Source organism: Bombus impatiens, unplaced genomic scaffold (assembly GCF_000188095.3).
Source record: "Bombus impatiens unplaced genomic scaffold, BIMP_2.2 scf_0019, whole genome shotgun sequence".
Lineage (NCBI taxonomy): Eukaryota > Metazoa > Arthropoda > Insecta > Hymenoptera > Apidae > Bombus > Bombus impatiens.
This window is the reverse complement of record NT_176438.1, coordinates 574,091-599,431: the sequence shown is the minus strand read 5'-3', so window position 1 is coordinate 599,431 and position 25,341 is coordinate 574,091. Positions and strand designations below refer to the sequence as shown.

Below are 25,341 nucleotides of genomic sequence, written 5' to 3'. Positions count from 1 at the left end.
AGGGAGAGAGAGAAAGAGAGAGGGAGGGAGGGAGGGAGGGAGAGAGAGAAAGAGAGAGTGAGTCTAATTTCAACTATTCTGCCTCGAAATCAAACCTCTTCTTGTTTCCCCCTTGAGTGTGTACTTAAGCAACTTAACCTTGATCTTCAAGTAATTTTTAATGGTCTTTGATTATAACTTGTCGGACATGTCCCGGTAACACTTTTTCAAAGACAATGCGAGGAAAGTTCGGATAATGTCGCAATCTTCTTTATCTACGAATCTTTTGAATAGGTCCGAAGAAAACAACACAGAAGATGACAGAATTGATCTGTTGATCCTCAGATATATGATACTGTTTTTAAACATGAAAGCGAACGTCGCAAGTTTGAATTGTTCAGCACTGAGTCAATTGTTCAAATATCCTCCGACTCGCTATTTAAGGTACTACTTTCAAAGTTTTACCTTAGGTCACTTTGAAACGCGTTTTTATTATTATTTTTTTGTATAATTTTCTTTTATTCTAATATTTAATTTCTATTCCACTTCTTTTCCTTGCTCCTTTGCTTCCTTTTTATAAGTCTGTATATCATAAGTATATTATGTTCTTTTTCCATTATTACTCTGAATAATTATCATTATTGGTATATGACGACTAAAGTAAAATAAAACACTACACAAAATATAACGAGATCCTAACCTCTAATTTCAGTTCCAATAAGTCTCCATTCCCAAACTTTACTGTAATAAAATTTCAGGAAAAATCTGGAAAAATTTAATAAAAATACCATCTGATTCGATGAGAATAAAGAGTTTAGGAATGCTTCGTTATTTACAATAATGACTACTTATACCGAGAACAAGAGGTTGTTAAAATAATCTATATAGTGAGGAAAAGAAAAATCAGACGATTGCGAATTGCACACTCGTCTGTATTCGAGAAAGATATGCTATTTTGTTTCGGAGAAATACGAAGATTACAAAACTTTAAAGTATTCCCTCCCCCTTATTTCATGATTGTAAAAAAATTTAGTTGAAAGTTTAGTTGATATTTTCGTAACTCCTTTATAGTAAAAAATTTAACAAAATAAATAATTGGAATGTTAACATGATTCTCATGTTAAACTCAAGTACATGTTTTATTATCTTTATTCTAAAAATAGGAAAAGAAACTAAAAATAAAACAACGTATATGAATTATACCCAAATTAAAGTCACTAGATAAGTTTAATCAAATAAAAATCAGCAACTCTCTTACTCACGAAGTCAACACAATTTATTAGAATATTATTATCATTAAAAATAACGTAAACTAATGTAAAATTCTCTAGCAGTTATTTAAATTTATTTATAATTATTTGATCATACTAACATACGTCAACATCATTGGTTGACGTCAGTGTCATCAGCAAAAACATACATAAACAACTCAAACTTAAAAATGTTCTAGATGCAATAATTATTAAACAATCAAACAACATATAAAAATTATAGGTAACAGAAACAGCAGATGACGACGATGCAATAGAGGCTATCGCGTGTAATTTTCCAGTCTAATGATATTGTGCGAGATTCTTGCAGCGGTCCACATTAAGCTAACGTAAAATTATACGAGACAGTACCAACGTTTATTATAATACACAGGTAATACCTATCATAGTCATAATGAACGAGCCAGTGTGGATAGAGCATTACACCAGGGATTTTATCGTCACACGATCTCCCGAAGCCGGCGCCCATGATCTCGACCGAGAGAAGTGGAAGGTGCATTCTGCTCCCTTGGCAGCGATGCAACTTTGTCCCCTCCGCTTCTCTACTCCTCTCTTTGACCGAACGACAACGATGGTTCTAACAAGCCTCGAGAGTCTGCCGTTCAACATCGAGAAATTTCAGAAACCTGATATAACAATTTGGTGGAATGATTTTGAAAGTAAATTGCAAAAATTAAATATTAGATTATTGAGATAATTTTGTAATTCAGGAATACTTTTTGAGAAAGCTTTCAAGGAATTGTGTACAATAATTGAGCTATTATGAATTTGGACATTCCTACAGATTGTTATTAATTTTTAGTTTCAAATTATTATTAATTTAGATGGTAATTATATAGAAATCTGCAATTTCCGAAAATTGCAGTTTTGTAGAAAAGGATTCTGTTGCATAATGAAAGTGAATTACTAAGAATCTTATGAAAATTTGTAGCTTTTTATAGTTGATGTTATCGTATTAAAGATTTGCTTCTGGAATTTGTAAGATTAAAAAAGGAACTCTGCAAGATTCAAGTACTGAAATTAAAAGTTAATTAACTCTACTTAATTTACATTTAATTTCAATTTAGAAGAATGCGATTTTATTACGGCGGAACATTGAATCTTGAAGTAACCAATAATTTCTCAAATTAAAAACTTTCTACAAGAAATTCTAAAATATCTATCATCTGAAGAAAATGACGAGTATTAAAGATCAGAAATATTCAGAAGTTTATGAACCAGTAATGAGATGTTTAGTAGATCTTGAAAGATAAACCTTGCAAAAAAGTCCTACAAACACAGAAGATAGAGTAGAAATCCAGGAAGTCTTACAAACATAAAAATCTATTGCTATCTTAAGAACATTACAACATTTTAAAATCTCCTAGTCATACAAGCACTCACACATGATCTACGTGCATCTTTGATATTTTAATTATACTCCACACACTTCAAACTCTAATCCTCCAAGAAAATTCTTTAAGAACTATTCAACTTTTTTATCTTTATACAGGATGCAAGATTTGCAATTTTTTCAAGGCATTATAAAGACCAATTCGCATCAAAACATCAAGAAATAAACCAACATCTTTTATCCATCTAAATTACCCTGAAGACTCGCCAGAAAAAGCTTAAATGACTATAGTGATTGCATGAGGAAGAGGTTCAAGTTGATTCTAGCTGTGACGAGTAGAAGAAACGTGGAATGAGGCGAAAAGAGGAACAGGAAGGCTTCAATCGAGCTGGAACAGGCAGAACAAAAAGGAGAGTGAAAGAAAAGAACGGGGAGAAAGAAAAGTCAGGGAGCAAAAGTGTACGTGTGCATGAAAGAACTCGAGAGGGATGGCTCGGTTATTTATAGGATTACAATAACGTGACTTGATAAAATGCCAGGCGACACAGTTTTGCGCCGCGGGAATAATTGTGGGTGTACGCACGTGCACCACGTAACATTATGGCTTGATGACTATGCACACCCTACAGAACAAGAATTCTACTACGCTCTGTGTAAAAATTGTTAGAGACAGTTAGCTTAAGTTTAAGCAATTCTGAAAATTGTAGAGTATTTAAATTTTTTTTATTTTTTAGGTGTCTAGACTTTTTAATTTTAGTTGTAGGATTTAATAAAACTTTTGAACAGATTTCAGAATCTTTAGTTTTTTAATTTCAGCATTAATGAAAATTTGGGAAAGATTCTAAGGATTTTAACTGTCTAATTTTTTGTTTAAGATTAATAAATTTTGTCGCAAAGATTTTAGGAATTTTAATCTTGTAACTTTGGAATAATAAAGTCTTGAATTTATTGAATTGCGTAATTTAAGAATAAAAGTATAAATTTGTAGAATATATTTAAAATTAGGAATAAGGAACTCATACAAATTGTAACTACACCTTTGTACTAAGAATTTTCTAGTAGCTTGTGCCCAATTACTTTAATATCATTTTCTATATCAGTACTTGAAATTTGATGACATTACAGATATTTAAGTTAATTCATCATAGTCACATAAAGAATATAAATAATTTGACACGCATCACTTACCTTTTTACTAGATTTGAAGACGTTGCACTTAAACGTGTTACTGCTTCCATCACGGGCAATGTAACTAAAGATTTTCAAGTCGTGGCTATCATGAGAGACGTAGAATATCCTGTAACAAATATAAACAATCACTTTAGATCAGAACACTAAAAGAATCTGCAGATCTACAAACAAGTATTTCCAAATAGAATATATAAAAAATGATTATAAAAAGATACTACATAGTAGAAACCGGTTAATATAATTTTATAATTATAAAACGTTTGCACATAATTAGATTAAGGATTGATCGGAAGTTGCGGTAATTGGTGAACTATAGCAAACTTGTTCTTGTACACAGAGTACGCAGGATGTTCCCATGAGAGAAGCGAACGATTTAGCTTACCTATATATGGGATGGTGCATCAGGTATATTTTATTCTCGTCCATCCACTGTTGCTGCTTCTTCTGTGAAAACAAAGGACAAATAACGACTCATTAATCTCATGATTTGTAGGTTAGTCTCGGATGAGAGAATTGAAGCTTAGAATAGTGTGTCTCGAATGTAATATGACACTTGATTGAGAAAGAAAAGTTAGGTTAAGAAAGTATACGTGACGCTCATAATAGACGGAGAGAAATAAAAAAGTTTCTGTTTTAAATTTAGATCATCACATTGATGAAATATGTACACATGAAAACATTTTTTTTTTCACGTGATGTTTCATTTTAGAACAGATTTACTCCCGCTGAATGATAATGGACAACAAAATGTAAATATAGTCAAGAGGTATACATATATTACAGACCGATGCAACAAGCCAAAAAGCATGGCGTAATAAATCAGACCCTGCTGTTTTGAGTAATTCATATGTTAACGTTAAAATATTACGATGCAATCTTCTGTTTTTAGCGGCAATTTTTATTACTTTATTGAATATCTCGATACATATTGTATTTCGTTTATCTGTTTCAGATACAAGATGAGATTTCATTCAACTGACAAATTCTGCGAAAGAATGTTTTGATATTTGGTATTCAAAGCTTGTAATTTAATATTCTAAGCTCAGTACTCAGCATTTGATACTTAATATCTACAATTTATTTAATAATTTAACGCTTGGTATTCATTAACCAGAACTTAATATCGCTTAGAACAGTGTATTTAACTCACAATATTTTACATTTCTTTCTTAGCATTCATATTTACTAATATTCACTATTACGTTCTCAACACGTATTCAAACTTTATCTGCTATCCTCGCAAAGTACAATGCATATTACTAAAACCTTATTATGCCTTGCCCAAGAAATCAAATCTGTGCTAGACGACCATCCATTAGAGCAAAGGTCCTCAACTTGGTGTACAAGTTCCCTGGGAATATCCGGGAAAGTTTTTGAGGCACACCAGAGCCGCCATTAATTGCTTATTACAATGTTCATGATTTTATAAGGTTTGTGAAATATTTATGACATTTTAACGCGTACGTTTATGTCAACATTTAACACGTATTTCCATACTATAATTATGCGAACCCTAAAGAACGCGAAATGATTGAAAACCGCTGCATTCCAGAGTGGACAAATTTGAAGATATGAACGACAGATGACACTGTCGCATACATACATACAGAAGAATAAGGAAAAAGATAAGAAGCAGAAAGGAAAGAATAAAAAACAGAACTAACAATGCAATTATGACGGACACGCAATAGCGGGCAACCAATCGGATAACGAGCACGAGTACAGGGGCAATTACCTTCTTCTTTCGAAGAGTGACTTTTAGTCCGTCCACCGATACCTCCAGCGTCACTTTCTTCTTTTTGATCCCTTTGGCCTTGAACTCGTACTGAGGACAGAATAAGGCTGAAATAAACGAACCAACTCTGGCCCGCGGGAGCGTCCTCGCGGTTAATTAGAGATTATGCGAACTCACGCGGATTCTTCGCATCGCCGCCACGATCTCCACTCGGCTGGTCGGTCGAGGAACCTCCATAGAGCCGATGAACTACAGACAAACGTATAAAAGAGAAGGAATTAGAGACAGACTGGATTTCTTATTACTCGTTGCTTTCCATACCAGCGGCTGGCAGATATTGACTTACCTCCACCAGTTGTGCCATGTTGATTCAAATAATGAACGTATCTGATGAAAAGGTGGTTTTTAGAAAAATGACATTTGATATTTAACAACCAAGCATCGATTTCACATACGTCCAAAATGTTATATGAAAATAAAGTTATTCAATTATTCGAACAATAATTAGTTCGGATAATCATATACCTGTTATAAAGATTTAAAGAACAATTTTATCTTAATTCTGAAATATAACGATAGCAATTATAAACGTTTAATTCTATTTTAATCGAAAATTTCTATTCTGATCGAAACAGAATAAAAAGCGGATTATTAGACACGGTAGTGAACATCTGATTTCTACCACTGTTTTGAGAATGCCAAAACAGCTCGACTTGCCGGGGGTTACCGGCTAAAGATCAAAGACAGATAACCGGAAATAGGTTCGCTAAATGCAGCGACGTGCTTCGTCTTGGCCAGTTATTTATCGGAATAAATCGTGAAACGTTCTGTTGTACGATGGTTATTGACGTACGATGGAACAGCAAGAGATTAATAAAAATTAATAGATCAAAAAGAAGAAAATAAATATTTTCTTTGATTTTTCATCGACTCTAACGAGATCAAAGAACAGATTCCTTCGTTATGAAATAAGTAAACAGTTGTGCAGGTTTCAAGATGAAAATAAAAGAGGAGAGTTATTTGAATTACGTAGCAAATACACCATAGAACCACTTCACGTAGTATTGGGAATAGAAATCCTAGAAATCTTAATATTTGCACACACAGAAAAATAATGTCTTTTTCCATATTAAACGACAAATATAATAATTCCTCGAGTAAACATAATTTTCAATTTTTCAACTTTTCAATCCCGTATACTTAAAAATATAATTATGTTTTTACAGGGTATATCAAAGTCAATACAACACTCAGTATAACTTGTTCTTTTTGATATCCTATAATTTTTCTGTCTTTTATAATTTCTAAGATTTTTTTTACATCTATTTAAACTGTATACCCTATATAGAATGCATAGATCGTACACGAGGACGCGCTGAACGCGAGCAAGCGGCTGTATTTAGAATTTCCCCATTGAAACGATGACCTGGCCACGTGTTCTTAATGCACACGTGGTCATCCCCACACACGCCGCAAGAAACGATCGAATTTCTCGAATTCGCGATTGATCGCGGGCGCAACGCGGTGAATCGGCCATTCTTCGCAGCATTTTAAATATTTTAACAGCTGCGCTGCGCCGGCAAGCAATTCCTCGTAAGTGGTGTTTCTATTCCATAGGTGACAAGGCTAGTATAGATCTACATATAGGAAGTATTATGAGAAATCCAAATGCGACTGTAAGAAATGAGTTAGGGAGTATGAAACTTGTGCAGCAGAAAGAATTTAATTGGGAAAGAATTTAATTAATAGAAATTAATAATAATAAAAATTTGTAAGTTGATTAATAGATCTTTACAACTGAATTATTCTATTAAATTATATTTCTAAATTATTATTGTTATTCGATAGAGATTATTCTTTTGATTATTTGCAATTCACTAGAACCTAAATACATACATACAGCGGATAGAAAGTAATCTGCAAGTTCAGTAGCCTTTAATATAGAAAACATTAAATATAAGAAAACATGATTGATCTGCATAGCCTAAGTTTTATGCATAAATAATAAAAATTAATAATCTGAATGGAACATTATATACTGTTAAAAAAATTCAGGAAACGTTCGAGAAGAGGGTAGAAAATGCATTCCATATTAAAGTGAAAAACACATAGGGGTGGAGATAAGGTATAATGTATCTATGATCGAGGCGTGACCAAGTTTCCCGGATATTCATACCGCATGAAAGAAACGCAACGCGAACGTCTTTGCCAAGAGGATCAACCGTATCTAAAATTATTGTGACTTTACTAGGGCGAAAAATTTCTCCGGAAAAGTGGGACGCACTCAGCGAAATGTATTTTGATTTTCCTCTTCTGAATCCTTGTTAACAATACGCTAAACTATAGTCACAGTGAAGTATATTATAATACCAAGGAAGAAATAAAATATATAGTAAAGTAAAAAATTCGTATAAAAATTAAATTATAATAAAGAAATGTTGTATATATAATAATTATAATAAAAGAAATTTTTGACTGAGATTTTTACAAAGAATTGATTTATTGAATTATTAACTTTGCTGAATGCACTGTGCAAGATTGAATTTAAATGCTTAGAGATCCAAAGGCGGCTTTCAAGGATATTATATTTCTCATCGTTCAAAATTCGAAGTAAATCGTATACATATATCCAGAAAAATCTGGACTTAGGAAAACGAAGATTAATCGCTAGGAAGTAAACTCTAGTAAATCCAATGAGAAGGCAGCGTTAGTAAAATCGGGCTCGTTCGACCTACATTGAAAAATTTAATAAGACAAAAAAAAAAAAAAAATAAACGTAAAAGATCTAACTCAGTTCGAAAATGAATTTTTATACAATACATCATTGTTTGATGAAATACAGTTACAGAAACAAAATTTGAAAAAGTATCAAGGAAATTGAATTGTAGAAAAATATTCAGAAAATACAACCATCAGTTAGAATAAAACAAAAATTTAGAAAAAAGAAAAAAGATAATACACACTAAAAAATTGATAGATTCTAGAAAGGAGTTTATTCAAAATATTGTGAAGCCACTTCCATGAGTTTCAAATGAAAAAACGCATCTTGAGAGAGAAGAAACGAAAACAAACAATAAAAAAATATTTGCATCAGTTCAAAACTTAAAAAAAACAAACGGAAAGGAGCAATAAAAAGAACTTATATTCCAGCTCTACATAAGTGAAAATAAATATTAGAACCAAGAATTCTAATTTAGATCCAATCGCACAAAAATGGAGAAAAAAAAATTATTACCTTATCCCTTATAATATGATACCATGCAATTGCATTGCAGTACATTTGTTTATAAAAAAGAGAAACCACAATTGCTTTCTCATATTAATTTGCAATAAATACAATACGATAAATAATACAATAAATAAAAGTATTATAGTGACACATACAATATGGACTATGAATTTTTATGCATTTATAGAAAAGTAGAATAGCAAAATTGCACAAAATGTACATGATATGAAAAAATATATAAATCCTTTCCGTAATGTGTATTTGGTAGATAAATTTTCTGTGGACGTTCTACCGTCTTAATTACATTCTCGAAAATGCGAATTTGCATAAGGGAAATAAGACTTGAAAATGTAATGTACATGAAGAAATATACATATATGTGACTTGCAAGTCACATGGCATTTAGCAGAGGGATAGTGGGCCTGCTCTAGGGGACCACGTCGGCGCTGGAACACAGCGCGGAAAGCCAAACGTCACTGAGAGAGAAACGGCTGAAGAACGACGCGAATAGCTTCGGTGCGACGTTCCCTCGCAAAGTGACCGCTTTACGGTGCCGCTTTACGAGCTTACGAACTTACGAACGCGAAAGCTTTAACCTTTCTAAGAAACGAACGCGCAGCGCTCGAATAAACACGTGCACAATGACGTCACGGTCCTGTTTCTCCCCGCTTGTGTGCTGCAACCAAAAATATTCGCTCTGTCGCGTTATTGTTGCGATTGTTGCAGTCGATAGGTAGTCATCGATTAAACACCTAAGTTTCTTCACTTTTTCTTACAGTTGCCGATGATTTATAGAGGTTATAAGTTATGTCATAATCGTGTACTGTTCGAAGAAGTGAGTGAATATTGATTTTTTAGTCCTATCACCTGCCGCTGAAACTACTATGGGACTTAATTGTTAAATGGGACATGATTGTTTCTTTATATGAATCATTACTACAGTAGTTACCTGCATTTGATCAATGTCATTTTTCGTGCTGCGAGCGGCAGTGAAGTCACGTGACTCGTGAGGGATACATTGAAATGAAGCGCATGCGTATTGGGACCGATTTGTGTGTTAAGCGAATGTAGTAGTATATAATCTACATATACTATATGTATAAACTCAAATGAGCCTTGATATATATTAATTAATAAAATAAGTATTTTCTTCTATGATTCAATTAATTATTTTAAAATTGAATAAATATGTTTTAAAATGATATTTATATAAAGACACTATACTTATAAAGCAATATATAGTATATATAAAGCCTCTATTATACTATGCGTATCTCAATTTTTATTTCAACAATATAAAACTTTTAAAAGAAAAATCTATTAAGAAATTTGTAATGGTTGCGCACCGTATTCTTGAGATGCAACTATTAATGGAAGAAACAGTAACAATGTTTTAAAAAATAAGAAAAGAATTCAATATTAATTTACATTTAACGGATATTAAAAATCCAAGCGTGTAATACTCTTATTTAGATTATTTTTGAATTGTTTCAACTGTTCTATGAAAATTATAATACTGGTGGTTGTTTCGGCGACTTTGTTTTTCTAAATCACCCTGTATATTCATAACAAACAGATTGACCGCTTCCGTAACGGCGTAACGGAATGATACACTTTTCAGTTTCTTGGAAACACTTGCGGTTTTATGCGGCCATTCGAACGGCCCGAATTGTGCAGTAAATTACAGCGTCACTCGTCAAGTATTTCGGGAAAGCGGGACCAACGTGAATGGCTTCATGGTACAATTGGAAAGCGCCAGAGAACGGAACTTCAGTCACTCACATGATATAGCTACACTACTATAAACTGCAAGCTCAAAAACTAAATTATATATTACAAAAAAATTGTATCAGGTTGTCCGAAAAGTGTCTTCCTTCCACAGACACGTCTTTTACAACAACGCATCTTTATACAAACATGAAACCTAATCTGTCGAACGTTGTAATCTTTTATCTTGATAGAACAAAATGGATCATACGTAATTCGATAAAATAATACAAAACAGAAAATGTTGTGCATCCATTATTTCCTTATAAAACGAAACTATTCGGACGACCTAATAGTATGTAACAAAATTTATTAATCCATAATTTATTTAATTTTGATACACTATAAAATACGTGAATTATTCTATCAAATGTAATACAATAAAATCTCCACGATATTAAAAATCAAAAATATTGCGATCAATATTTGAAGAAGTTTTATCCTGACAACCAAACTTTATTAATCTAAAATCAAAATTTATGAATCTATACTTTATTCAATTTTCATATGAAATACATGCATTATTTTTTCAAATATACTATGACAAAATTTACTCGATATTAAATATAAACGAATATTATCAGCATTAACAAAAATATTCTGATAACAAAAATCATCACAATTAATAGTTTCAACCGAAATAAAAAACCAAAATATTCGCGCTGTTTGAAAAAGAAACAAATAGAAGACCATACAATTTTACCGTTTCGTGTATTCTACGATCGCGGGACATAATCCAGATATCCGTTAGACAGCTGTTGTTTCCATTCTCATTTCAGCACTTTTCTTCGCCGATCATGTTTCGAAGGTTTAACGTTTACCTCCCGCGAAATAACTGTCCCCTTCCGATGTTATAGTTGTAATAACCGCTAGTGTTCAGAAGACAACGCGGCCTCCCTCCAGAAATTACGCCTTATTGGCACGATAAAGTTGCTTGCTGTTACTACCTTTGCTACGATTTTCTCGGAACTCACTTAAAATGGAAAGATCGTTGGCGCGTGACTGGACCACGCTGTGTTCTCATTGAAAACTCGAGCTTTTACGATGTAAATAATGGAGGTGCAAATTGAAATACACCCTTAATTATATCCGTAATTTAAAATCGTAGTTACAGGTATTGTGAGTAATTGAACATTTTCAATCTTAGAAATGGTAAATTGAGAAAGGAAAGTTTTACACTATGAGATATTCGATACAAAGGATATCTAAAATTGTGAAAGCCGATATGAATGTCCTTTAAGGTTATGTGACGTGGTACAGTAGCCTTCCCGATATAGCGAGGTCTTAAATTAAAACATCCACTAGCAATAATAACGAATATAGTGAATTCCAGGGTTGCATATAATGATTTGTGTTTTTCAATAAAGATTAAACTAAGCTTTGGTACGTTACATGAGGTTATGATTTTTATCTTATCGAGTTTCTAGCAGTTCTACAGTCGAAGGGTTTAAAATGTAAACTTCGTCTGCTGATCGATTTTAAAACCTTGATATATATAGGGAAGGTTATATCAAGAATTCTTATTTGATAGGATATGATAAACGTGATCTATAATCTATACGAACGAATAACTCAGGTGGCGCTAGTCTAAGATTCTACGACCAGAAAGAAACCTTTCTAGAGTCAAATAACGTAAGACAGATAAGTAACTACAAAATGATGAAACTCAACTGGTGGTATCACGATATTACGTATTCCCGAATCAGGAAACTTAAAATTAAGGGATACAATTATGTCTTCATAAAATCTTACAGTAATAAATTTAAGTCCTATCATCCTAATATTTCTTAAATCAAGATTTAGATCTAATCCAAACTACATAATCCTAGAATTTTTCAGCCTAAAGTTTCACGATACTGAATTGTTCTAACACAAATCCCACAACTTCATATTCTTTGAATTTAAGGTCCTGTGATCTTAGAATTGCTCTACTGGATATCAAATCTTTCGAACATTCACAAATTTCAATAGTTCAGGAGTGGTAAAAATTATTTGTTACTTTTTAAAATCCATAAACCTCAATACATTATCATCGTTCTTAACGAAATTTATAATGAAACGTTATACACGTAATATACCAGTTTCTTTAGAGTCACGTGGGGACCTGGAATTTGCCTGGGGATGCGAATACGAGTGGGAGAAGCTCAACGGCTCGCAAGTTCTCGTTTGGGCAGTGGGCAGCCGCTGGCTGTGAAAATCGGAAAGCGTTTAATGTTTGATTACCTTGGCGTGGAAGACAATTCCACGGTGGAACGCCTCCTCACTATGCAGCGGTATCCTCGTGTCGTACTCGTCATTATGCACGAGATTGTATTGCTTCTTAGAGGGCATGCTTGGCCCAGCTTCATTCGATTATGCTCGTCCAGTCTCGCTGAAACATTATATCAAATATTATCGTTTGACATCATCGTTCCTTCACTCATAAAATTTTCGCTTTTCCCTTCTTATTTTAGCTCCCTCTTTATCTTCCTACGTTTAGAGACTAAGATTAAGTTGAGAAACATTGTTCTCTCGCGTACATATTTTTCACGACTTAAAATCTGCCTGTCCAAACAAATATGAAAAAAAATGATTTGGAGACGCTGTTGTTTACGACTTACCGCTGTTGAATTCTTTTTCTGCGATTATGTTTTCCATTTTAGATAGATAACTTTTAATTAAATAAAACTTTATGAAACGCATTTCATGAAAAATATAGATTTGGGAGGCTCTTTAATAATCTTCTAGAACCGGAATTTAGTTTCCAAGAAAAAGAAGCGGAAATCAATTACAGTCAATTAATTGTTAACTAGTAACTGTTACAAATAGATTGTTTAGTTTCAATATAATGGTATACTAATAAATTAATATAATAATTTGGTGATATGCAATGAATTTCATTTCGTTGTAAATCTTGTGGATTAATTCTACTATAATCTTTGAAACTCTTCTAATCTGTTGTAACTCGCCTACCAAAAAATTTTCCAAACAACTTCCTGATTTCTAGAAAAACAAACTTTAGTATAAGTTTGAAATAAAAGGGAAGGTGAGCAGAAGAACTATATTACGTTATATAATCAATACTATATCATGTGTATTTATATGAAAATCTGTATATACGAGGTACCAGGCATTTATCATAGCCTACGGAAGCAGGAATGTTTGCGACCACCGAGTCACAGATTTTCAGCCTGCTGACTAACGGACAGGAAACTGACTAAGCCTGGATAGGAAATCGATGTCGGAAGATTTGTACGTAGCCACCACCCTATTAATCTCTCTGATATTCGATTTAAAGGTAAAAATTCATGGATCAGATAGGTTTTCGACTATATTTCGAATAGATTAGTTCGACTGACGACAAGAATAACCTAACCTAGGATAAAAAATGTGGGTCAACCTTGCGCTTCGGCTCTCAGCTGGTTATGGCTAGGATCATTCCACATTTCAACATCAAATGTTTACTTTGTAGCGATAATATGGAGAGTGTCGTACAGTATCCGGACTGCAAAATATTCGGCCAAAATGACACATTTTATAAGGTGTAATATTGCGTATGCATTTGAATATTGAATTAGGTTAGAGTTATTTTTTATTTTCCGGCCGCCGCCATTAAACCGTGATCATACAAAGAACAGTAAATTGTTGTTTTGCCGCTCTGTATGATCACGGTGTTACGCGGATTTCTACAGCGAAGATTTTTGTCGTCCATATGTTCATAAGACGGAATTTCTAACACAGTTCATTTCCGTGAAAAATGACGCCCAGCTTCGACTTTAGCGGCCTAAAATACCGCCAAAGAGACATACTATACTTTAACCGGATACTATACTTTATTCTTTTTATTTCCCAACATAACCGCTATAGCTTTTATAATTCTGTGATTTCTAATAATTTAAGTTTTATAATCTACATACATTTGCAATAAAAGTGTAATAGCAAATTGAAATGCGAAATGCATGACTCATAATTAACCTAACCTTCACGACATGAGAGTTCAAATAAGAGTAAGATTAAAAAATAAAAATTCTAATACTACAGCCAGGTCACTAAATGAAAATAATAAAATAAATAGTTGTACATAAGTAACTAAACTTCTCTTTCTATTTTCGATTCTTAAATCCAAACCTGCCAACGTCGCACCAGGTGCTCCACCATAATAATCTAGCCGCAATAAATCACCTTGATAAATTCACCTTGAGTATATCAGATTGCTCACCACTGTAAGCCTTCATCGTACTTTTATTCTTTCCACGTTATCGAGCCTTGATTACTTTCTGAAAATAGTACATATAATCTCTATTTAAGGCCTGGGATTTCAAAAAGAAAGAAAGATCGAACCTGTACATCCACGTGCTGCAACTGGTACCGCGTTCAAGGTCAGTCGTGAGCATAGCTGACGCACGGCTGACGTTTTCTGATCGAGCTGTGTACCAGGTCGAACAAAAAGGCTCGTCGAAGCCTCAAGATAGCATCGAGGCCGAGAATAAGCGCCGATTTCCTGTGCCCGCGTTCAATGCACGAATCCCACCGATTCGTCCTCTCTCATTCATGGTGTAGAAGTGTCAGGTGGTCGGTCCTTTATCGTAAAAGCTAATTCTCGAATTTTTTTTTTAATCTGTATGCGCGTGTTTTGGTATTATTAGATTGATGGGAAATAAATTCCTAACTTAGATCGAATGGAACGGATATAGGTTAAGTATGTTACTGTGATGCTAATATTTTATCATTTGTTACTTAACTTAGAAGAGCTTTCAAATGTAAAAGATTAATATTTATGTATGTCATTGATTGATTAAAAAATTGATTTACGTTCCTTGTATTTGTATTATTATGAGAAGAATTCTGCATTATTTATCCCGAGAGTGCATAACCCTCGTATGATTTGGTATTATTAGATTGGTGCAAAATAAATACCTAACCTAGATCGGTTGTAATGGATTATAGGTTAAATATGTTACTGTAATGAGAACTTTTTATTATTTATTGTTTAATCTTCAATAATACCGTTAGAGAGCCTCTCGAGCGTAAAAGATTAATTTTTGTAATGATGTTATCTAAAAATCGAAAGTTACTTTATTAAAAAAAAATATCGTTGAGCAAATAATAAATTGCCTTTCCTATCTCGTCCCTCTCAACTTCTAACAATACGATCATTCTTGAAACGTAACAAAACTTGTCAAGATTAGTCTCAGTCTTCATTGAAAAGCCCTTTCAAGGGGAGAAAAATGGTGCGAATTTAAGTACACGATTTTCTTTTGTTAAATTTAAGTCGCCTGGAATTAAAAGATTGTTAACCTCTAACGAAACCATGCACGTAGCACGTAAAGCATGAAAATCGTCATCTACTGCAAAAATGAAAATTTGTTAATTTATAAAATTAAAAAATTCGGTCTAAAAAATTCTGAAATTCAAATACCAAAGTATCATCGAGTAGCTAAGTGTTATATTATTTATATGATAACAATAGAAAAGAAGTAGAAGCCCTTAACAATAATCCTTATACAGTGGTTCATAAAAGTATTTGAATATTTACGATGAAAAACTTTTATGTATACATATGTGTGTATACAACACATCGAAAACCCCAATAAATCCAATTTCAGTAGTTTACACTCGAACCCTCCGTATATTCTCCCTTAATAAACCTTTAATAAATGTAAACCGCACACTTGTATTCCGAACAACCCCAACCTTTTAACAACGCAGCGCAGCTTAAGCAAAAAGGATACACAGAGTTCATGAAAATTACAGTACGTTGGAGGGTTGCGAGAAATCCTAAGATCCTCTTGCGTGAGATTCGAGAAATAAAACCTCGAGGGGCGAAACAACTTTACTTTACAGAGTAAATGAGATAGAAAAAGAAAGGAACAGGGAGAAGAGTGAAAAAGGCAGAGAAGCCTTCTATATCAATCGTACTTGGCAAGATTTTATCGTGACGGTGATTCCATTAGTCCCTTGCGAAAACAGAACTACCTTCGATTTCAACTCTTCTACACGAATTACATTCGCTGGCACGTGCAGTGTGTTGCATTTAACTTACGGCTGAAGATAACGAAAATATTATATAAAATAATATACTAAAAGCAGGCACGAATTAGTGGAGAGTTGCATTCCTTGTATTTCTCGTTATTCAAGAAAAATACACTTCATATTACAAATATAACAAGTGAATTATCTTAAGAAAAATGAAGAAAGCAATCGTATCTTAAAAATGCATATTACACAATTTTCAATATGACCTGTTACAAAATAAATTTTATTTCATATTTACATAAATTTAGTTCATTTTAACATTTTTAACCCCCTCCTAATATCTTTATAAAAGTCGATTGTCCTTCAAATATTGTTTCAAAAGCTTTAATCTGTCCTGAATACTCCTAATTAAAATACATATACAACAATATAATAATGTGTGTATAGATATAAGAATTGACAAGTATGAAATGCTATATCAGAGGGATAACAGGGAAATTAAAAAAGATGGCGAAAGGGAATGAATATATCGATCGGATTTGTGATTCATGTCCAAGATGATTCATTTCAACAAGTAAGAGAAACACATATACAGGACTTACAGATGTCACGTGTGAATCGAAATGGAAGAATTGGCTGCAAAAGAGGAATCAAAAAAGTTGAACAGATTCGTTAAAGCTTTCTCGTACAATATTATTAGATAAAAGAAATAAAGAAGAATTCTAGGTTATCTGCATTATTTTTATCCCTACACTAACCTCAATATTCAATAAAACTATCTTTAACACTTATTACTTATTTACGATGACTATTCATACTACATACTAACTTTTTGCTAAATATACTTACATATACAGTAAATATCTCGTAACATTTACATACATTTCATTACTCATTACATTGCTAATGAAGTTCCAAAATCTTTTATATAACACGTATAATATATACACAAAAGTTTCCTGTGGTAAGCGTTTAAGTACTTCAATGATTCGCTGTGTACGATGATGATTCTTTGATCACACCCGTTATAGGAAGCCTTGGAAACCATGGGTACGAGATGGAGGGGGATTAGAACGAAGATGCGAGAGAGCAAAGGTAAAGAAGAGACGATAGATGGGAACCTTATATCAGAGAGACAAGTCGTAGCTGGATTTATTCTTCGAACTAGAATTCACGACGATCGGCTCACTGGGTCCATTCGTAAACGAATTCTCGGACCACGCAGTAAGGTCATCCAGCGATTTTGTTACACCATGCGGCAGCTGCGGCTTTATCCGCCTTTGTATCTCTCTATGACCATTGCGGAACATGTACATATATACCCACATGTATACTTGATTCCTTAACCGAATCTGTGAAGCATGAAAAAGCTAATTGATCAAAGTATCTTATTGCATTAATGAAACGCGTGTAGAATGCTATTACAAAGTAAACTGCTAAAGTGAGGGAAAAATGTTATAGAGACACTAATTACGTTAAGGTAGATGGCGCTAGTGTTTCTTTATGTATTTTTATGTTACTTTCTTTCCACGAATGTAAAACGTTATTTTGGTATATTTATAGGATCTGAAATATTGGAATGTAGAAGAGAAGTATTTCCCGCTTCCTCGAAGATATTTCAACCATGCTATGAAAAATGTGAAAAGAAAAGGTTTTATGAATAACAAGTATGGATAAAAGGCGGAATAGGAAGCAATTTTATTACATCCGTTTTAACGCCAACTGATATCCATGGAATCATGAGCGACGAAGAAAAAGAACAGTAATGTTTCTGACATTATCGCAGACCAGAAAGTAATATTTCCTGAAAAAAGAGTGGCTAAGCCTATTCCTTAGGGGGAAACGATTGGAACTTGATACAATATTTGCTAAATAGAATGCCTACTTAAATTCTACAGATAAAAAGAGAATAAATAAATTTCAAAATTTATTAAATATTACTAAATTTTTCTTTTATCTATACATTTATTAAAATTTGTTAATTTATATTCTTCTGTTTAAAATACTACTTAAGATTTGTTAACTGTGATCATAGAAACACAACGCTGTATAAGTACACAAAACCGTAATGTTTAATTTTCATTGCTCGTATCTCTATCAGTTGAAATTAGACATGCTTCTATTCAAGAAATCTGAATTGCTTTACGAAGAAAACACAATTTGCATTCAATGCCCATACTCTTTCTTGGTATCATAGCGAACATCTGCCGTGAATGAACATTTAATGCACATAAATAATTCCTAGAAAGTTACAGGTTCGTTATAGGCATGGAAAATCGTTAAATACTGTTCGATTTATTTTTAATAAGCTAGACTCGAGCATATTGATTGCGAAAAACGGAATTAATATATGAAAGCAAACCCGTTGACCTTATACGTACAAATAAGTATAAAAGAAATAAATTCAAAGAAGTCAGTCAAGTTTAGTATATTCAGCAATATTTGATTACAAAATTATATGCTAACATATTGAGAGAGAAAGAAAATTGGAATTAAAAGATGTTAATATCTTGAATGAAAAGAGATTAAAAAGTTAAAAAACTACTAAAAAGAATACTAAGAAAACAAGGATACAGTCGCTGTACGTAAATCTTCCTCGACAAATATACAAACAAAAAAATGTCAATGAACAAAATTTAACTGTGTATGAAATATTTAAAAACGAATTCCTTAGTATAGCAAGCACTCGCCGACGGGTATAAAATGAATACAGTAGTTAATCTCTTGGAATGGATTAAATACGCCTATAATATCGGTCGTGCATAAAAAATTACACGGTAAAAATCCTGAGAGAGTCGATTATTAAAGGGATAGGCGATTGCGTCTAAACGCAGAGTTCAAATACCGCCAGAGGATGCAACTTTTCTGCACACTTGAATTAAGGTGGCGTTCACACGAGCTCGATTAAACAAAGCGAAGGTTTTTGTAGCTACAACCTGCGTCCACCTACGGTGGCAATAACTATGGAACGGTAAACGCGCGCCGCATACTCATTTCACGATCCGTCTCTCTGATCTGTTTGTAATGCGACATCCATCGTGAATAGAATCTGAGAAGGAAACGCGCCTTAACGCGATCTTCCCGTCTAATTCCTTGATTTCTACACTGACGCACAATTACGATAGCTTTTCATTACTTTTTCAAAATAGCCACGACAAATTGTATGAAAAGACATTTCCTATGGTAAAATCAAGCCCTCTGGTTAAATTTCCTGCGGTTATAGAATAACAATAATATTGGCGATAATAACGAATAAGTAATTATTTAAAATTATTATAATATATATTGGATTGTAATAATAGATTGTAATAAATGTAAGGAAAATTTTTTATTTTCCATTGTTAAAAAATATCTTAAATTTGGGGGATTGTAAAAGAATCAATTTCAGTTCTATACTAAACTTCTATTAAAAGAATCAAGGTCTTTCTGTTTTATGAACCAAGATTTTAAATAACAACTGCGAATTCATAAAAAAAAGAGGAAGATGTACCGCAAGGAATATTAGATATATTAGTGTATCATAATTATAAAAAATTATTTTCCCAATGAAAGATTATAAATTATATAATTTCTACCTATCACTAAGCGTACACTGTTTATAAATATTGCTCGAGCTCGCAGGTTATGGAGACTCATTGGAAACTGAGTCAAAGTGAAGGATCTCATAATCTCATTTAGCCACCCCACGTGCTATTGAACGCGTTTTACGGCCTGTGAGCATGTATCCCGCTACTTTCGCACGAGTCGTTAATTTCAGTGCGAAATCCATCGGTTTTAGTGATTTACACCGCGGCGTCCCGATATACAGCTTCTCATTGGGTGTACGCCGCAGAAACGAAAGCTGAAAACAAAACCGACGCGACGAAAACGATCTATGAGAAAATCTAACCTAATTTAGTATATTATGTACAATGTACAGTAGTATGTTGTGAACTGGCTATCTAAGTTCCTCCCTACCTGTAGTAAGCCCCTAAGTTCGCTAATATATTATTAGTTCGTTCGATTTATAATTAAATATACGGAAAGTTGTTAACAATAAAGTTATACCTCTCTGGACGATTGGCCACATAAGTCGTCACTTGTTGCCAATTAACGAGAAACATAGTTTAGGGAATAAATAAAGTTCGCGAATACAGTGCGGCGTTCAATTTGTAACAAAGTACATCGGTAAAAATATACTTACCAAAAATTACCAATAATTATTGGTCACATAAATCCTCACCTGTGACCGATTAAAGAAACATTATTCCAAAGCATAACTCTACAGCATTGTTCATAGAACAAATAAAATCAATAATATAAAACAAAATCCACCAACTTATTACGTCGTTTGATGAATAACCAGATAATATACGGAGAATTTTCCCCATTAAAGAAAGATACTTTGATATTTTCCATACTTATTCCTGTACCATTATTGGTTATATTTATTTAATGTAGTAAATCACTTTTTTCAGTTAGTAAATAAAGAAGAAAATTATTACAAATTTCTTCCTTACAACCCTTTCATTTTCTCTATACTAAATACAAATAACGGAGCTTATATCACTTTCTATTAATAAAGCATTATAATAATACAATTTTATGATACAATAAGTAGACTGCGGATTTTTATGCAACTTCATATTTTCATGAATACAATTAAAAACTCAAAAACGTAGGGTCTACGCAGAAATTTGATTTTCTTAAATTAAATATTATAAAGAATATTATCTTTCGGATGTTTTATATATTTTTCTGTATCATATACGTTTTATGCATTTTTGTTTAAAAAATCCGCAGGCTAATGATAAGATAGCTAGAACAAGACGCCACAATATATCCATGCATAAAAATGTTACCTGTTAGCTGATTGGACGATCGAAGCCGGATAGTCCTCATTAACCAATTCGATTCGCGTTCTCGGCAAGAACGACCGAGACACGGTCCTTGCCCGAAAATCGGCTCCCTTTGTGAATGCAGCTTAACGATGGAAGGCAGGCCAGTCAGCCAGGAGAAATATGCACACATTCAGGTCCCACCGTTCGTGAAGGACCAACACCGATGCCCCATGCCGCGCGATCGTACACTAACACACACAACAGATCGCCGACCTCTCTCTTCTTGGAAACAGATGACAGAGTGACTCGGTCACCGTAACCCACCAGACGTCCCACGGGAACACCTTTATGTCGTTCGTGGTCTTATTCCACGCAATACAACCACTTGATCATTCTACGTGTATATCTTACGTGCCACTAGCATCCATTCCTACCATCTCTTCTCTCTTCTGCTTTTTCTTTCTTCTTTGTTTTTCTTCTTCTCCCTCGTTCCTCTTAACCCTCAACTATGTGTATCGTTGTAGTAGAGTTTTACTTATTTTCAAAGTATCTTATTTTATTTAATATTTTATATCTAAGATTATGAAAATAATTAATGATTTTTCTTGCATAAAAGTATACAATATCGAATAAAAATATAATATATGTATATCTTAATATTAAGAAATGTAACTTATTGTGGTCACCTACATGACCCACGGATAACAGTTAAGGACTAAATTCCTCTCTTCTTTTCGCGGTGAACGCCAGAACTCTTAAGTCTCTTTGGTATGACGCGAACAGAGCTATGAAACCGCGTGCTAACTCGAACGGGGCTCAGAGAAAGGAAACGACGATGCATAAGTTCGCTGTAAATGCACGCGAGATAACGAGGAAGGGATGAGGACAGAATATCATTCGAATCGCACCACTACCTTCGCATCGTCTTTTAATAACGTCAAGTGGTACCTTTCATACACCATGTTTGACTCACCACATTGTACCTCTCGTTCCTTGGTACTTTCTATGGAATTGGTTATCGATGAATATTTTGGAAGTCTAATAGTTCTTCATAACACTCACATTGTTCTCATTTTAGTTTTCGTTGTTCTGTTCCAAGGAACAAGCGCGCGCTTTGAATATACACCGTGCCCGCCGTGTATAATCGTGGTTCGTACAGCCCTCCGAGGACCGTGCAAATCACCCCCACCGTCAACGCAACCGGCATCACACTGAAAACCGGCTGGCTTGAATACTACTCTCGGCTTCTCGAGTACGAAGCGGGAATGCGATCGTGGAGTAACACCATCTGCGAGAAAAACTACGAAACGTATTGTTGGTAGCGTCGGTATGATGGAAGTAGCTTGTGGTGCGTAATCGATGAGCGTTTAAAAACGAATTGCTAAGCATGAATAAAATAAACATGAAGCATAAATAAATAAAATAAATAAGCGAACAATAAACTTAAATATTATTTGATATTAATATAGATATAAAGGTTCTTTTGCTGATACATAAAGTTATTATGTCACTTAAATATTATTGTAGCTTACACGTAGCCAATGAAAAGATATAGTTTTAAAATACGAAAATTTGAAATTTTGTGCAATATAAAATAGGAACAGGAAATAAATAAATATTAAAATACGAACTGATCAAAAATATATTGTAACAAATTGAGATATATGGTTATCTATCTAGCTTATAAATAGTTTATGCTTCAAGTATGAATACTATGCACGTGTGAGTTCAAAGTCACTTGTGCAGTAGAAGCGTCAGTCGACGGAGATTGAGAAAATGAGTACCGTTACATGTATCACATCCGTCAATATTGCCGTTATAAAATATTGTATGTATTCTTTTGCTTTTCTTTTCTTTTAAAATAATCACAGTACAGTAATATAATTACTATAGTAATTAAATTATATTTACTATTTAATTTATTTAAAAAGGTATTAGAGATAAATGTTTCCGTATATCTATTATTCGCATGACCGCCGTTTTGAATTTCAAATTTGATGTATTACAAAGTACACTGCTACGTTATTGCGTTTAAAAAGTCTAATTTTTATTTTTGCATATAAATAGAATATATTTGTACTACACTGTAACGATCTATCCGATTTTGTGAAATTCAAATAGATCTAGAAATATAAATTTTTCTTTTACAGGGGGAAAGAGAGATGAAACTTTAATCTTGCCAGTAAATGATTCCATTAGTGCTACCTTAGATACAAATCATGTAAAAATACAATTTATTTTTTATATCTAGCTAGACATATTATCATATCTAGTGAAATAATAAATGCAAATGGCATATTTTAATTTGATTCATTTTAAATTTTAGCTACACACAAAAACTACTGTAATGATCAGTCCAACTTTTAAAGAGGATCAGATCTGGTTAAATGGACAGTAAGTGTTAAATAATCATCTACCATAGAGAAGTTGGGTATATTTTAAAACAATTTTATAACTTTTTAGAAAGGAAGATATCAAGAATCCTAGATTGCAAAATTGTTTAACACAAAGTATGTAATTATATTAAAGAAATCTTGAAATCTTTTAAATAATAAAGTATACTATTCTAGTTAGGAAAAGGGCAAGAAATTCCAATCATATAGATCAATGGAAAGTTCATATTTGTTCAGAAAATAATTTTCCAACTGCAGCTGGTTTAGCTTCTAGTGCAGCAGGATATGCTTGCCTTGTAGCAGCTCTTGCTAAACTATATCAAATAGAGGTATTGCAAAGTTAACATAATTATAATCTTTATAATTCTATATATTATATCTGTATAATTTTTACATATTTAAATATTGATTTCTAGGGTGACATTAGTTCAATAGCTCGTATTGGTTCTGGTTCAGCATGCCGAAGTGTTATGGGAGGTTTTGTAAGATGGTATATGGGTTCTGAACCAAATGGTGCTGACAGCATAGCAAAACAAATTGCGCCTGCCTCTCATTGGCCAGAAATGAGAATTTTAATATTAGTTGTGTGTATTAATTTTAATTCTTATCTTATCTTACGTTTTATACTAAATGTATTTATGACTAGATATTCTGTGCCAGGTAAATGATGCAAAGAAAAAAGTTTCCAGTTCAATTGGAATGAAAAGAACCATGGAAACATCTGATCTTGTACAATACAGAATAAAACATGTTATTCCTGAGAGAATAAAGAAAATGGAACAGGCAATTGTAGAAAAAGATTTTAAAATATTTGCTGAACATACAATGAAAGATTCAAATCAAATGCATGCAGTATGTTTGGATGCATATCCACCATTTGTTTATATGAATGATGTTTCGCATGCCATTGTTGATCTTGTTCATGCCTATAATGAAGCTGTGAATGAAGTAAAGGTATTGATATGAAACATCAATTTTTTCAATTTTAATTTATATACATATATTAATATTTTAATTAAATATATTACTCATTTTAGGTTGCATATACTTTTGATGCAGGACCAAATGCAACTCTGTATCTCTTGGAAGAAAGTGTTCCAGAATTTGTGGGAGTATTAGATCATTTTTATCCACCAGGAATTAATTTAGAAAAGTACAGGAGAGGGTTACCTCTTAATGAAGTTACAGATTCGCCAGTAAATAATTTTTATTATTGTATAAAAATTACATATCACTTGATCTATGCCAAAATAAATGATTTTAAATTTATTTTAGGAGCTATTTAATAACATTAATGCAAAAAAACAAGCACCAGGATCTCTTAAATATATTATTTACACTAAAGTTGGAGATGGTCCTAAGTATTTAGAGGATCCCAAAGATCACCTTTTAAACAAAGAAGGATTGCCTATTAGTTAAGTTACTAAAAATGGGTTGTATTTAAATTATTTATTGAAAATGATTCTAATTCATTGTAATTTGTAGATAGATGCATTTATTATATAATGGAAAATGTATTCTTGTTTATATTATTTGGATATAGTTGTTGGCTGTATTATATTATTATATTATGTTATATTTTGTAACAAAATAAATTTTTGAAAATAGATCATAATATAAATAAAAAGTAATATAAAGCTATTAAATATAAAGCTATTTCTATGTTAG

At 32.8% G+C, this 25,341-nt stretch overlaps 2 protein-coding genes across 3 annotated transcripts in view; one reads left to right on the top strand and one right to left on the bottom strand.

The window, feature by feature from the left end:
* LOC100747352 (carboxyl-terminal PDZ ligand of neuronal nitric oxide synthase protein) overlaps positions 1-22,502 on the bottom strand; it is a 39,423-nt gene extending 16,921 nt beyond the window's left edge. Inside the window, exons 1-6 of one of the 2 annotated variants that reach the window (XM_003484648.4) lie at positions 21,302-22,502; positions 12,729-12,876; positions 5,687-5,758; positions 5,510-5,599; positions 4,157-4,218; positions 3,772-3,880 (exon numbers count right to left, since the gene is read on the bottom strand). In XM_003484648.4, the coding sequence (XP_003484696.1) occupies positions 3,772-3,880; positions 4,157-4,218; positions 5,510-5,599; positions 5,687-5,758; positions 12,729-12,836 (441 nt within the window). In that variant the 5' untranslated portion in view covers positions 12,837-12,876; positions 21,302-22,502. Of the gene's footprint in view, positions 1-3,771; positions 3,881-4,156; positions 4,219-5,509; positions 5,600-5,686; positions 5,759-11,208; positions 11,531-12,728; positions 12,877-21,301 lie in introns of those variants that run through there. The other variant, XM_033319432.1, reaches the window with a different exon arrangement.
* Positions 22,503-22,970: 468 nt separating this feature from the next.
* LOC100747232 (diphosphomevalonate decarboxylase) lies at positions 22,971-25,300 on the top strand. The gene is made up of 9 exons (XM_033319546.1): positions 22,971-23,108; positions 23,431-23,501; positions 23,607-23,674; positions 23,744-23,790; positions 23,851-24,002; positions 24,090-24,257; positions 24,334-24,627; positions 24,711-24,869; positions 24,949-25,300. Exons 1-9 carry the CDS (start codon positions 23,057-23,059, stop codon positions 25,090-25,092), a joined length of 1,155 nt encoding a protein of 384 aa, XP_033175437.1. The 5' UTR covers positions 22,971-23,056; the 3' UTR covers positions 25,093-25,300.
* Positions 25,301-25,341: the final 41 nt, after the last annotated feature.